Source organism: Heliangelus exortis, chromosome 6, assembly GCF_036169615.1.
Source record: "Heliangelus exortis chromosome 6, bHelExo1.hap1, whole genome shotgun sequence".
Classification (NCBI taxonomy): Eukaryota; Metazoa; Chordata; class Aves; order Apodiformes; family Trochilidae; genus Heliangelus; species Heliangelus exortis.
The window spans coordinates 25,158,380-25,173,986 of NC_092427.1; the positions used below are offsets into that span (position 1 = coordinate 25,158,380).

At 38.3% G+C, this 15,607-nt stretch overlaps 1 protein-coding gene across 5 annotated transcripts in view; it reads left to right on the forward strand.

Moving 5' to 3' along the window:
• Nucleotides 1–6,648: 6,648 nt before the first annotated feature.
• Nucleotides 6,649–15,607, forward strand: part of LNPK (lunapark, ER junction formation factor) — a 46,141-nt gene continuing 37,182 nt past the window's right edge. For 3 of the 5 annotated variants that reach the window (XR_011726542.1, XM_071747285.1, XM_071747288.1), the window contains exons 1-4: nucleotides 6,649–6,751; nucleotides 10,483–10,558; nucleotides 11,798–11,842; nucleotides 12,817–13,004. Coding sequence is in view for 3 of the 5 variants with exons in the window: in XM_071747285.1 (XP_071603386.1) it covers nucleotides 10,532–10,558; nucleotides 11,798–11,842; nucleotides 12,817–13,004 (260 nt within the window). In the remaining 2 variants the exon portion in view is untranslated. The remainder of the gene's footprint in view (nucleotides 6,752–10,482; nucleotides 10,559–11,797; nucleotides 11,843–12,816; nucleotides 13,005–15,607) is intronic. The other 2 variants (XR_011726543.1, XM_071747286.1) reach the window with 1 other exon arrangement.

Below are 15,607 nucleotides of genomic sequence, written 5' to 3' on the forward strand. Positions count from 1 at the left end.
CCCTAGAGATATTTGGATTTTGTTTAACTGAAAAATAAACAAGTTAAATGCTGAATTGACTGGCTAAGACAGTTATATGATGTGGTCTTTTCCTTTCATTACAAAGATTGTGAGTTTTGGGATACATGTTTAGGGGTTTGTGGTAATTTTACTTTAAATATAATACTGTGGACTTACAATGGTTGTGTTCAATGTTCTGCTCTTTTCATATAAAGTTCTGTGTCCTGGCCAATTTATGGCCAGACTTATCCAATAAACAAGTTTGTAGGAATGCATTTATAGATTGTTGGAAATCTGTGTGGTGCCTGCACTTTTCTCAGCAATAATGCAATGATTTATTTTTACTGTTAATTTTTACTTATATTACAACAAAAAAAAAGGAAAATAATTTGCATACATCAGAAGTTATTAAAAAAATAGAGTAAGTAGGAAGATTTAGGTCAAGATTAAAAAAAATACTTAACAAATAGGGATAGATACTTCTGCTCTTTAAATTTTAGAAAGATGTGAGCCAAGCTCAAGACATTTCAAACAGACTTCATCATGAAAAGTTGGACAGATAGTACTTTCTGAACATCAGATCCATTTCAGTACCTCACCTGAACCCACAAAACATTTCTGAAAGTTTGCTTAGTAAATCAAACAGTAAACAAACAAGTCAAATAGAAAAGCTTATGATTTGTCAATGATCAGATAGGTGCAATTTAGTACATTACAGAAGAGGAGATGGATAGTTGCACTGTGGAAAATTCCAGGAAACCCAGGACCTAATTTATTAGCCACAGGCCATTCAGGCATAAAACACAGACAGCACCCAAAAGTTTACATCTTAAATATAGGGAAAGAAACAAAAAGCAGATAAGCCATCAATAAGATAGTACTGGCTTATTGGCAATATGCCACATATTGTTATTTTTCAAAGATCTCTGTGCACTACTCTGTTAGATCTTTTGCAAGAATGTAGAGAGGCTGTGATGTTTTGAAGAAAAAATTGCTAAGAGAGGCAGTTAGCAAAATAAGTAAGTTTTCATTGTATGTTAGGTTAGATGTTTGAGATTAGCATTTACCTGTCTTAAAGTGAAGATAATTAAATGAATGTGTAAAATAACTAACCTTCATGAAAAATTAAAAGCACCCATAAGCATAAAATCTATTGTAGTAGGGTGTTCTGCTTTTCTGGCATGGAAGAAGGGCCTATATTTGATAAACATGTATTACTTAATAAAATAATTCAGACCTAACAAAAAAAATATATTTTGCCCTAAAGCAAAACTCCTAGACTTCACTATATGCTATTTCTATTTCCTGGTAACCTCCTTTTTTTCTCAACAGAACTCAATTTGGTGTGTTGCTTGTGCTGTAAAATGAGCCTTTCCTATTGCATTTTATTCTGGTTTATTTTGCCTAAAGAACTGAAGTTCTATTTCTGATTTTTCTCTTTCTCCATATCTCATCTGCACATTGCCTTTGACTCATGACAGCTTTAGCATTGGCCTTACTTTTCACACGTTCATTATGGGTTAATTATAGGTTAGTTTATGGCTGAAACATGGAAAGCACCCCAGATATGTGCAACAAAACCCCAACTCATTGCTCAAAAATGCCAGTTCCCAAGTGTGTTTTTAGAAGTCAAGACACATTAATGTTATCTAAGCACTTCTATGTAGCCAAAGCAGTCTTGGAATGCCCTTGAATCCTATCATTTGAAATCACTGGAGTGATTACAGTATAAGTTCTGCTTTTTGTCCATCTACTTTATGGATTTAATGAAATAACTTTATTTTAAGAGAAGGAATATTTTTTTACATCCATCTAATACAATTTATTCAAGCTCTGTTTCAGCCACTTATTATTATGATATACTACAAGAAAACCATCTTCCCTTGTGTTTTCCCTGTGAAGGGACTGTAAATTCAGATCTTAAGTGATCTAAACTTGAAGCAGTAATAGTTGTTGTAAAGGACACTCAGTAGCTGAAAGGCATTCTGAAAACCTGAACACTTTCAATTTTCTCATTCTTTGAAAAAGTTCTATGAAAAATCACAGGTGTGAGAAGAATAACAGAGTTTATATCATTAAACATGAACACAAACCAACTGCTCATTGTCCTTCAGCTTGGAAAGATAGAGTTTTGCTTTCAAGGGGAACTCTAGTGTTTGTCATCTTTAACTGAATGAAATCACAGATACTTCTACACATGGATTTTATTATATGAATTAGTTTATAAGCCTGCTATTTAACATGATTATATGAATTACGAACTGTGACTTTATATATCTTTTATAATCTTTGTAGAGTTTGCCATTATTTTTACATGTCTATGTCTGGCATTATACACCTTTGAAACTGTGCCAAAAATATTTATTGTCCTATTTCTGGCATTCTGGGACTCCATGGTTCTGTTTGGTTTCCAACCAGAACAAAGCTCATTAGCAGATTCAGTTCTAGGTACATTGCTGAAAACAATTTTACATGTAAATTTAATACTTCATTAAAATAAGTGCTTGTAACCATCAGGAGGATGTATGAAATGCATTTAACATAGCGTTCTATCTACCAATTTTAGCCATTATCAAAAGCAAAATATATGTACTAATTAGACCTTTCCTTCTCATTGCCTGTTTCCTCCAGCTTGACTAACAAGAAAGCACTAAAATGCAGTCAGGTTGAATAAAAATGGGATATCATTCCCACACTTGTCTGTGCTCTGCACATACACACTCTGCCCTGGAAGCGAATCTTGCTGCAGTAAGAACAGAACATTCTCATTCACCCCTTGAATCACGTTTACTTGGTTCCAAATTCCATTATTCTTAATCAAGTAAAAATCCTTTTAAGGTCAACAGGAGTGTCATCCAAATTACTTCATAATTTGGCCCTCATTTTGTTGTGTTAGTTCCCACTCTGCCCAGTAGGCACAAACATATTAAAAAGGCTATTGGAAAGCATTCTTTATTTTATTTAGCTTCAAGGAAATAGATGTTAATAAAATTTAAGGATGTACTTATGTGTTTATTAAAGAGGAGGAATCCTGCTGAATCAGAACCTTAATTTGTTTAAAGAGCAAACTGCTCCAGGAAGCAAAAATAATATATCCGACTTCAGTTTTAGTGCAGCTCAAATACTTTCAGTGAGAATAATCATGCTTTCATTTGGAGACTAGGGAAAATTGATTTAGTATGTTTTTTTACAGAACATTGAGTTATTGTTTATACAGTAATTTTTCTAACTATAGCTGTATCTTACTAATTATAACCATTAAAGAGTCAGAAGCTTGAAGTCATGCCCATGATGGAAGGTAATGTACATATATGTGTATAATAACTGCTTCTAAAACTTCATATATGATTTGAAGCATAACTTATCTGAAAGAGAGGCAAAACCATCTTTCTGCTTCTCATGACAATTTCACACTAGGATTCTTCTGTTTGTTCGTGAGACTTAATGATAGAATAAATACACGCATTACAGTGTTTTATGAGAAATCACTTTTCTGATTCAATGTGCCACAAAAATTATCCAAAGTTTAACCAGATTCCTAAACATACTGTAGAAGGTTAATAGTATTCAAATGAAGATGAGACTGCCATTCCTGCTAAAAACGTGAGGATCTTTCAAGTATGGAAAAGTTCACACCACAGGGTATCAACCAGGAGGTTTAAGAGACTAAGATTTTTTTTTTATTTAAAGCTTTTAAGTGTTGGTATTTTTTCCACATAATATAAATACCAGTAGTAATAATAATAATGATTGTAGTGTAAGAATAATAAGTAATAGTAATACAGCAATAATAATAGTAACAGCAACAGTGACAGTGATAGCAATGGCAATAGCAATAAGTATTAGTAATTAGTAATAGTAATTAGTAATGAAAAGCAAAATCTCAATCACAAGAATAATTAATGGCATGGAAAAGTTAACATTGGCTTTTTCTGATGATCATATGCAACTGTTAAATGTTTTTTATATGAGTCATTCGTTTGAAGTGATATCTTTTGACCTGATGGTCAAAATTTATTACTTGAGGTAATAATTTATCAGGAGGAATCATGTGAAAAGGACTTCATGAAAGCATTGAAATGCCCTTTATACTAAAATATAAAAAAGCTCAGGGAAGAAAAGTCAGCTGTAAGCATATGGGCATCTGACACTGCAAATATTACAGTTGGATCACAACATCAAAAGAACCATATACTATATAATACAAAAATTAAATCAAGGTTACATCTTCCTCGGAGCTGCTATTGCAAACTGCATTTCTAAAGCACATCATGCCAAAATATGGCATTGAAGCCATCCCACCTGGGGAGAGTCACCTTTTTGTATGCTCTGAAATGATTAAAATGCCATTAAATGTTATTCAGAATAATTTATCTGATTAATCCATTTTTATGCATTTCTTGCAGCTTCCGATTTATACTGGCCTCATGGCTTCAGGCCTCATGGCTTCAGGCCTCAACTCCTTCTAGTTCATCAGTTCTCTTTAAAAGGGCTCTGCCAGCCCCCTGCAATCTGAAAAATTTTCTCTGGATCTTTTCTTGGTCTCAGTGCTAACTGACACGTGCAACAAAACAAGACAAGAAATTAGTCTGGAGTCATAGCAATCAGTCATGTCAGTTAAAAGTAAAGTGCAGGTTTGATGTAACGTACTACTACAGATATTCATACACGAGGAAGTTATTAATTACATGAGTATTTTCCTCTATAGGTAAAAAATAAGATATTCCTATATTGATTAATCAAATACATTAACTTTTTTTTTTTTTTTCTTTAACTGAAGCTGAATTATACAGCTAGTTATTATATTAGTGAGTAGGCTGGGGGTGGGCAGCAAATTGGGAGGACAAACAGTCCAGAAAGTGCACCTGGATAGGCCAAAGTAATATTCCATAATATATAACATAATTCTCAGCAATAAAATTGAGTTAGCCAAACAAGAGCATGGTGATGGGGTTGCCTTCCAGGGTAGATAATTTCTCAGTCTGGCTGTTTACTGGTCTGCTTGTGGGAGGTAGAGTGTTATTCCCTTTGCATAAATTTTTTTTCTTTCACTTACTAAACTCTCTTTTAACCCAACCCACAAATATTCTTGTTTTTACACATCCTGTTGCCTCTTCCATCCTGCTAAGAGGGAGTGAGCAAGAGGCTGTTGTGTGGTTGTTTACCTACCAGCCATGATCAACCCACAGCTGGAAAAACTCCCAACATTTATAGGCTGTGTTATGATGCATTGTTAAATACACCAAGTTCAACGGTGCAGGGTCAGCTGAAGGCATAAAGGTTCTGCAAAATGATTCTACTTAGGGCACTCCAGAGGACTTTCTTCTCCATTTGTGCACATGCTCCCACTGGTGTTGCTGCAGTGGTAAAACTTCTGAGCAGGGCACTGAAGACTTGTGAGAAAGACACTGCAAACAGAGCAGGTATTCTCAGTTCCTTGGTCTTCTGGGCAGGGAAAAGTGATAATGGGTGTCAGCCAAGGGAGGAAACCAGGTAAGAAAACTGATAAAGCAGAGCGCCAGCAGAGAGGACACTTTTATTATAGCAATGCAAATTAAAGAAATCTAGAGTGCAGCTTGTCTCCAAAGAAGTTCAACAGTTGCCTGCTGGAATCCAGGGAATGGTGGGAGCAGCCTTCTCCTGTGACCCTGGTGACTTCAGTGCCTGCAGCCCGGTGTCTCTTTGTCAGCACCTGCTGATTTGGCAGAGGCTGAACAAAGGCTTGTCGGGGGCCTGCTCCAAACCTTCACATGGCAGCGTGACCCTCATGTTCCTAGCTTGTAGTACCAAAACAGTCTTTTTTCCCCCACAAACAAGTATGAGAGAGAGCTGCAGGAGGATGAGCTTGGCCTCCCCAGCCCGGCCAGTGGAGGTGGCAGGATGGCAGTGGCTGCCTGTTTGTCCTTTTGGCTGGGACAGAACTGGTTTTCTTCTTAGTATCTAGGATAGTGCTGTTTTGGTACCAGGTGTGGTATGAGGAGAATGTTGATAACACACTGATGTTTTTAGTGGTTGCTATGGCATCAAGGACCCGTGTTTTGGTTTTGGTAGTGTGCGTGTGTGTGAGAACCTGGGAGTGTAGCAGAGCAACAGACCCAAGTTGGGCAATGAAGTGTTCTGTATCCGGAAACATCAGGGTCAGTGTCCAGGTAAGAGGGGGCTGGAAAGCCGCTGTCCATCTCTTATGGGATTGGGATTTCCAGACCTCCTCCGGGACTGCTCGCTGGGCCTCGGTGGGTGGTGAGCAATTGCTTTGTGCATCACTCATTTACGTCTGTTATTGTTATTACTATTATTACCATTATGTAATTTATTGTTACATTATGATTTCACGTTAATCAACAAACTGTTTTTATCTCAGCCTACGAGTGTCCTCACTGTACCCCTCCAATTCTCTCCATCCCATCGGAGGGCAAGACAGCGAGCGGCCTCGTGGTGCTTGCTTGCTGGCTGGCTGCGATTATACCCCAAAATTCCGACACCCACCAGGGGCGGCTCAACTGGGAACATCCCCCGAGCCCCCGCGCAGCCTCAACCGCTCCAGGCCCTGAGCAAGAGCCTCTCCCCCCCCATCCCGCCCGCCTCACGCAGCCGCTCCGCCCCGCCCCGTTCCAGGGCGCCCCTGGCACCCAGGCGCTGATTGGCTGCCGGCCCCGCGCGGGGGCTGATGGGAACGCCGTCCGGTGGCCCGCCCCCTCCTTCGACGGGCGGCGGGCGGCGGTGGCGGGATGCGCGGCCCGGGCCGCGGCAGGTACGTGATGGCGGGGGAGAAGCGGCTTGGCCTGGCCGGCCCGGAGAGACTGCGCCGTAGGGACCGGCTGCTCCGGGGGCGGGGAGGCGGGAGAGGGGGTCCTGGCGCTGCCCGTGACCGGGCTCGGCCCTGCATCTACGGGGGCCGAAGCGGAGCAGGGGGAGGCGAGCGGTGCCTCCGCCCTACCCGGCTTCGCGGCGGGCAGCCGGGCGGCTGCTGGGGAGCGGGGTTGCGGTGGGCCGGGACGCGGTCTCACAAGAGGAAGCCACCGGGGGAGGGGGCGGCGGAGACCGTGCCCACGGGCCCGGGAGCTGCGGAGCCGTAGGGTTGAGGCGGCCGGAAAGGCGGTGCCGGGAGCCGCCGCCGACCTCCTGCCGCCGGCCCTCGGGCCCGCTCCCTGGGCCGCTGGCTGCCGCGCTTCCAGGCTTCAAAAAAAGCGCCTGACCCACCCACTCCTTGCTCCATCGCTTCAGTCCCAGTGTGGGCACCAAACCGCCTGTCCAGTCAGGGCTTAACAAAGGACGGGGCCTCCGGAGCGCTTCCAGGCAGAAACAGATGGGAATAATGAAGTTAAAAATGAACCAAATCCCCTGCCCTGTTGGAAGTGAGAGGTGCCAGGACAGGCTACCAGTAGGTGATGGGTGGTGCTCCTGTTTTTGTCTCTCCTTTTGCCCATGACCCTCACAGCTGGAGAAACTTCTAACTGACACTGTGGAAGTTTCTGAGGTCAGTAAATTGTGGGACAATATGAATTTTTTGAGTGGAAACAACGATCAGGACTGGATTCAGTTAGAAGTTTGTGTTCTTTGTAATGGTAAATGTCTGAAAATATTTACATAAAATCGAGTCACTAAGTTTACAAAATACCTCAATTAAATAGCATCCCCTCTTCCTTCAGGGGAAAGGTCTCTATGACTGTATGCAAAGCTATGATATTTCAAGTTTCTGACTTCCTTTTCTTTTAATGTGTCTTGACTTGATGTTACTCAGTCTTGAATTCCAGCATGTCAGTTATTAAAATTCATTTTTGAGACTTTGTTCTCTTTTGAGAGCTTTTAATCTTTTAAAACATCAACAAGCTTGAGGAAATTTGAGACTGACTTGATTAAAGTGTAGTGAGATCATCAAACTATTTTTTTCCATTGAGATGAGGAGGTTGGTGGATGACATCTGTAATTGTGCATGCTTCATCACTCTTTCAAAAGAAACTTTAATTGCTCTGTGGTGCTTCTGCTTTGCTTTTTACTAAGTAAATTTCATATTTTTGGGCTAGAGGAGATGCTATCAAGAAATGTGTTTTTTTGAGAGTTGAATAATAAAATTTGTAATAACGTTTTCTTAAGCTTCTACATTAAGTGTTTTTTTACATCTTTGTTGTCCATTTGAAGCCTAGGGCTAGCAAATGTTGCAGCTTGCTTGTATATTAATCAATGGTAATGTTTGTGGAAATAAGACCAAGGGCAGCAGTGCTTACTGAATGGAAAGGACAGCTCTGTGCTAGAGAAATGCAGTCTTCAGAAGGAAAAGGTGCTGTGCAGTAATTTCATGATTAGAGCAAGGGAAGGAAGAAGACTTGTGGCAGGAGGTATGTTACCTTGAACAGTAGAGTATCAGTGGTAGGTGTGTGAAGAGACATGAGGAGACTTTGAAGCAATTTGTGTTGTCATGTCAAAAAGCAGAGAAGGAAGGGGATAAGGAAAACATTTGAGGCACTTCATGGACAATTTCTTAATTTTTCTAACTAGGATTTGGTGTCTAAACTGTAAATATGAGCCTGGTGGCCCTAATCCCTTAATACCACTCTGGGAAAGGGTTTTGGTAGTATTACTGACTTAGAGAGCAGTATGTGTAAAGCCTGACAGTATCATCGTTCATGTAAAATTCTGTATAGTGATACTTGTCAAACCTGTTTCCCTTCCAGCTATTTGCCTGGTACTTTGAAAAAGATCTGTAGACATAGCACTGTGAATGTTATTGACAAAGGTTGGTGCCACCAGTGGTTCATGGATACCCCATGCTCCTCTAACATTTCTGCTGCAGAAGTTCTCAAACCGTGGCCTGAAGGAAAATAGCACACAAAAAGTCTGTGTCTCTGTATGCCCAGAACTGAGAGCTAATGTTGCTCCTTACAGCAGTGGCAATGCTGGGGAAGCAAACTAGATTTGGGAATCTTGTGCTAAGTTTACAAACTTTTTGGTGGGCTGTTTTACAGTAGCTTTCCTATTGCTTTGCAAAAAAGGTACATAGTATCTCTGGAGAAAAATTTGTGGAAAAAGCATCTGCTCAGATCTATTGCAATGTATGTCATACAGAAACTTGTCAGTAACAGCAAAATGACAACTGTGTAGTTTTAGAGAACAGTAATATTGAATGTTTGAAAATAAAAATATTGCTGATGTTTTATTCAGATGAGTTGCTGTAGTACTGATTATTTTGAGAATTTGCTCAAGAGTCTAGGGTTAATTGTGCTTTATCTGTAGTTTGCCCCTTTGTGCTAGCAGTTTAGCAGCAACAGAGCTAATTGTCCATCAGTTCTAGCTTAATTTTGGTGGCGTTTCAAGTATGGATTTCCTTATCTTAAAACCATAGGGCCTATGGGTTTGGATTCCTTAAAAAGGTGAAGAGGTTACCATACCACAGTAGCATTCATGATAGTGAGCAATGTGTACCCTATACCATGTTAATTTGTTCTGTCAGTCTCAGACACTTTGGGAACACATTTAGATTGAAAGTAGGTTTCTTTATCTTTTGATTTTTGGGCAAAATTAAGTTAATGAACAAGGTAGTCACATTTCTTCCTAAATGGAACAGGGCTTTGGTTTAATTAGTCTTCCTGTTTCATTCCAGAGCAAAAAGCATTTGTGCATTAGTTTATTGTTGGAGTTGTTATGCACTGATCACTTCATTCACTGGGTGGAGGCTTGTAACTTAAGTGACTGGAAAGAAGTTCTGCTATCTTAAGGTTGAAAGTCAGTTGATTCAAACAATCTGCTGATGGAAAGATGCTATGCTTTTATTTTGGGAACTGAGACCCAGATCATCAAATAAGTGCCGTTCATGGGTTCCAAGTTTCAGTTTGGGTACTTCTGCACTTTTGGAATTGCTTTAGGGCCATTTAAAGTGATGGTGACTGCATTGTGTGTTGTGTGCAGGGAAAAACTACCAGTGTACCACTTTCCTAGGGCAAGTGAAATCTCTTTGAAACTGATCATTTGCACTTAAAACTGATCATACAGGGGAAGAACAGTAGTGCTGTCCAATGCATTCTCATTGATGAAAGCATGAAAAGGAAATAGATTTATTGGAGGTGAACTTCTTCATGAATAGCAGGATATTAATGTTAGTGCCTGGAGTGACAGCTGAGAAGAGACATTGAGCATTCTTATGAGCAGCAGAGGAATTAATTGGAAATCAGTTTCTTAAATAATCTTGCTTAATAATAGGTTTTTAAAATTGGTTTTCTGCTGGAGGATATTCATGGCCTTTTTAAGGGGTTATTTTGTGCCTCTGTTTTTGTGTCTTAGTATTTCCAGTGTAAAAGTAAGTTAGGCTGTGTCAAGGCTTACAAGATAGCCTGTGAAACAGAAGACTGGACTGTAGAATAAAATACAGGTACATAACTAGGCAATGGCTTTATGCAATGTTATGATTCGTTTAGATATTGGAATAAATTAATGAATCTAGGACTTTGCTGTTAGATGGCTCTTAAGTGCTTGATGTTTTACTTCTAGATCTAGAATCTTGTAGATTGACTCTGCCAGCATTTGTCCACAAGAGAACATGGGTGGATTAATCTCAAGATGGAGGGTAAGTAAAATCCTTTAATCTTTAATCTCGAAGATGGGAATACACAGGACTTTTCTTAATGCCTATCTACTGCCTCTTAATAATGGTTGAATGTTAGTGATAAATGTTTCCCATTAATATGTCACTTAAAAGCTTGGTAGTGAAACATAATGACCAAAAATATTGTCTACCCCAGACTGTGAAACTGCAGCTGTCCCTTGTTTCCTGTGTAGTACCAGGCCTGGCAGTGGTTTGGGTAACGTAGACAAATGCTATTTTGACTGTTTCTGTAAATCTGAATAGTTCTGTGGTGCTTCACTGAGACAGCTGCTACAGCATCGGTGTCTTGAAACATTGGTGGCTATTTTAGGTCAAAATGGGTACATTGAGAATATTGTTCTGTGTCTGTGTTAAAAAATATTTTGGTAGCTACTTATACCTATACAAGTCTTTCTTCCTAACTGTTTTTATTGGCTTGTATGTTATGGAATAGTTTGTTGAGTTTGAGGAAGAGGCATGAGGTTTTGGAGTACTGGCCTGGATGGTTTGAGTTCTTTGAGTCTACATTTGCGTTTGCATCTTGTCAATTGATTTCAGAGCATACAGAACTCTTGTAAAGGCAAAGGTTTAGGTGAAATGTCAATTTCTCGTAATAGAAAGAAAGTTAATTTCATGGTGATGCAGTGTAGGCTGTAGTTATTTAATTTGTGGCCAAAAGGGTGTGGGAAGATAGTGGCCTTAACCTTCTCAGAAAGAAAATTTCCTGGAAGATAGATTGCAATTTGCTCTTAAGGTGGAATTATACTGGACATGATAAATTTATTTGGAGTTGCTTATACTTTATTTAGATCATGTGTCTTTATGCGGAATAAATAGTAATAGAAAGCTTAATTTCTCAAGCTAGGGCCTCCTGTATACATTCTCTTTGTTTTGCTTATTCCTTCCACTCATCAATTCTCTCCTTGTTTTACTTCCCACTCCACACATCCATCATTGCTGTACAGGCAGTACAGGTTTTCATCTTGTGTGGAGTAGGAGTCGAGCCTTCACTTAGTAGTAACACCAGTTGTAAAATAGTGATTTATTGCTGTCCCTTCTATTTGTCAATACTAAAGTTGGAAAACTTCTTACCTTTGTGTAACATAGATATAGTAATCTATTATATATGGCTTTTTGTTAGAAAATTGTTAATGTACAATAATCCTCAAAATATTTACCTTTTTTTGATGTAACTAGCATCTTTGTTCTTTTTCTTGTAAGCAGGCAAAACCTTCCACTGTAGAAGTATTAGAAAAAATTGATAAGGTATGTATTTGCTCTTTGGTGTTCTGATATAATAGCAAAAACCTACAGTTTAAATCTTTATTTAGGGAGCCTGAAATGGGCATGGTTGTGAAGTTGTCTTGATTACACAGTTTAATTATAACTAATGGTTAAACTCCCTTATAATGTTACTAACATGAAGTTCCATTCATCAGACCCATTAGAAAAGCTTCAATGTATGGTTTTAAGTGTAAGAGTTGTAACTGCAATGGCAGTAGTAAGGAAAGTTGGGACAGAATAACTGAACAGACAGTTCAGTAATCAATTGTGATTTTTACCCAGAATTTGTGACAGATGTCTGTACTCTGTGGGGAAATTAACTGTTTTGAAATATGCCGTTGATATTTTTTGTTTTCCTTTTAATGAAAGTGTGAGTACTCCTGTTGTCACTTGAAATGCAGTAAAAATGGTAACACAGCAGAGCATTCCTTCATCCCTTACTAATATGCCAAAAGCAAAATTCTTCAGAATTTCATTCTTAATGTGAGGAAAATACTGAAATGAAAACATGTGAAATGACAGGTTTTAGCAATTTCCCATGTTAGTAGAAAAGTATTAGAAGCATCTGAAATTCTACAGGTGCCTGATGAAAGTTTGAGGATGTGAAGTATGGTTGGTGGTGATTTAGTGTTGATAAAGACTGCTGTTCATAAGATACTAGCATTTTCCTCTTATCTCAAGTATACTAACACATTGCAAGTAGGAGAAAGTGCTGATTTGTGATATTTCTTCCCAATAGCAATGTGTTACTGCTAATACAGTGGAACTGGCCCTTAGTAGTGTGGTATATTTATGCTATGAAAGTTTTCATTGGGCAAATATTGTAATTTATCTAAAAGCTGCTTGACTTTTCTAATCAAATATCAAATTGATGTGGTTAATTTTAGCAAACACAGGCAGCTTAGTGAAACCACCAACTATTTTCATTAATAAGATTGAACCCTATTTATTCACAGGAAATACAGACATTAGAAGAATTTAGAGAAAAAAATCAGAGGCTACAAAAACTATGGGTTGGAAGGCTGCTTCTCTACTCTTCACTTCTTTACCTTATCACTTGCTTAATTGTATATTTGTGGTGTCTTCCTGATGAATGGACATCAAGGTTGATTATGACACTTCCATTTTTTACATTTCCGTTGATGTAAGTAAAGACATTTTTTTTTCTTTAACTGCTGTCTGATAAAAGGAGATGGAAAATATATCTCAGCAGGGGTTTGGGTTTGCTTTTGACATTCCTTGAGTTGTCATAACTTGCTGAATTTTTTCTTTTAAAATAGTTAGGCAGACACTGAGGGAAATGCCTCTCATGGGTCTGGATTTAGTGTAGAACTAAGTCTTACCATCAGAAGATGTTAGCATCTAAAGTTACTTGGCTTATCAAAATTATATTAAGGCTATAGAGAGACCTGTATCAGAATAGCTATAGGATAATGTAGTATAAACAAGGGTATTATATTGTGCTTTATTTTTACTCCTATTTGTAAAAGTAACATTACTGTATGAAAGTGACCCAAGATATACATGTTGCCTCTATGTAAAATTGGGAAAAAATAAAAGAATCAAGGGAGAAACTTACTTGTTCATATTAGGTGATTATTAACACGAAAGAGACTTAAGAGGTCTTCAGGTCACATACCATGAGGACTAGTTTTACATGATTAGCTGTTTTTCTGGAAAATTGACTATTTTATTGAACCAGATATACCCTGACATGGTTGCATGTGAATAGGAGGAAGTATTGTGAACTTTTTTGTTCCACTGAGCTGGCTGGCTGCTAATCCTCACAAGTGGCTTTTGTTTTTTTAAGACAACTACTTTCTAAAAATAACAAAACAGTCTCCCACCTCACCAAACAGCAGCTTGCCTGCCTCCCCTTCCCTTAGTGCATTTACTGATTTGTTGAAATGAATGTCATAAATACTGTCAATATTTGTACAGCATCTTTGTATGAAATTGTGACTTGTCAGTAATCTGGCTTTAGACTCAAAAGGCAAATTCCAGTGTAAATACTTAAGGCTTTGAAAGTGTGATTAGTGTGAGTCAGCATAACATAGCATGGTAAAAAAAAATACTGGAAGATGCTTTTTATAATTCAGACTGTGTGCAGCTACTATGGAATCCTGTGGAGAAGATACATGGGCAGCGATATCTTGACTGGAGGGGATTAATATAGAAAGTTAAGCTCAAATTAACCTTTGGCAACCGTGAGAATTGATTTTCTTAAGGACAGAGATTTGAAACTCTTGGTATCATGAGAGGCTTGCCTGTGTTACCAGGGAAGGCTTGTAGAAGAGGGAGCATTGCCAGCCTCCTTTCACTGATATATGTTAGAGTTAGTGTAGAAATGAAAACTTTTATTACTGAATGTGATGGCTTCTGGGCCTGTGGTATGAATTTTCATGTTGGATTATTATTCTTCTATTTGTACTCTAATTCTTGTTTGCCGATTTTTTTTTTTTTTTTTTTTTTTTTTTTTTTTAAATGTGGTTTTCTATAAATTTCTGAACTTAGCTATTAGCTCACTAGCATTTGGCATTAGACTGTTGTTCTCTTATGACTTTCAGCTGTTTATCTGATTTTTCTCTTAAGCTATTCCCCTTCAGCTTTTTTTGGCAGATATGAATGGCAAGGAACTGCCAGCTTGTCTTTGTTCCCGGTCAAGAGGTGACTCCATGCTGAACGCTTGGTGCCACACAGTAATAGCTCTAGAGATTTTTCAGCCCTAATCAGACTGGAATATGTCTGCCTTTTCTGGCTTCCAGTCAGTCACCAACTTATTTCTGCCTTAGGTCATTCCCGTAGGGTCTCAGTAAGTTACTGATGCTGGTGAAGTGAGTTTAAGTTCTAGGAATATACAACATCATTAATTTTAAATATATTTTGAAATATCTGAAAAGTTGACGAAATATGGTAATGTGTTAGAAGGATGTTCTTTAAATTATTTTCATGTGAATTAGATTCTGTTTCATGTTCTGATTTTCAGAGAATTTTGTTTTTATTTTATAGAAATGGTTTGCTAGTAAAGTTTTGCCTCCAGTTTTTTAGAGAGGATTTTTTAAAAAAAATGAGTTCTACTCTGTATCTGTTAGTATAGAATACAGCCTTAAGTAGAATTCTCTTTATTAAGCATACAGTAAAAAAGAAATAATACTTTTGCCTGTGTAACATAGTTTTTAGGGCAGTTCAAACCCTGTAAAACATTTCTTTTGATACTTTATGAAGAGACACATCTTTCATTGTATTAATGGGCAAAGCCATCCTTGTTTTTAGAGTAGTTACTACAGTATAGCTTTGAACATTGAATTGGGTTAAAATTTGTTCTCTGTTTCTTTGACCTGGGATGGGTTACTTTTGCATTCCAGTTGTCCTACCCAGCTCAGGTTGTGGTGTTAAAACCATTTTGAACTGGGCAGCCTTTATATAAATGCAAAAGATGTTCTTATGAATTAAGTTGAAACTGTATTTAGAATCTTACAGCCTTTTGCCTGCTCCCTTATGCTAGCAGTTATTCAGAGAACCTTTCTGGCCTTTAATAATTTAAAAAAAAAGTTACACATTGCTGCTTTAGGTTTTATAATAGTGTCCTTGGAACTGGGAAGGTCTTGGATAAGATGCTTGGAAGGGCTTGAAGTATGAGATTTGTCACTTGGCTCAGGCTGAATAACTTACCAGGAAAAGTATCAACTTAGTAATTATAAGTAGTTCTAAGCTTTAAAACAAATGAAGTCCTGATGACTACAGAGA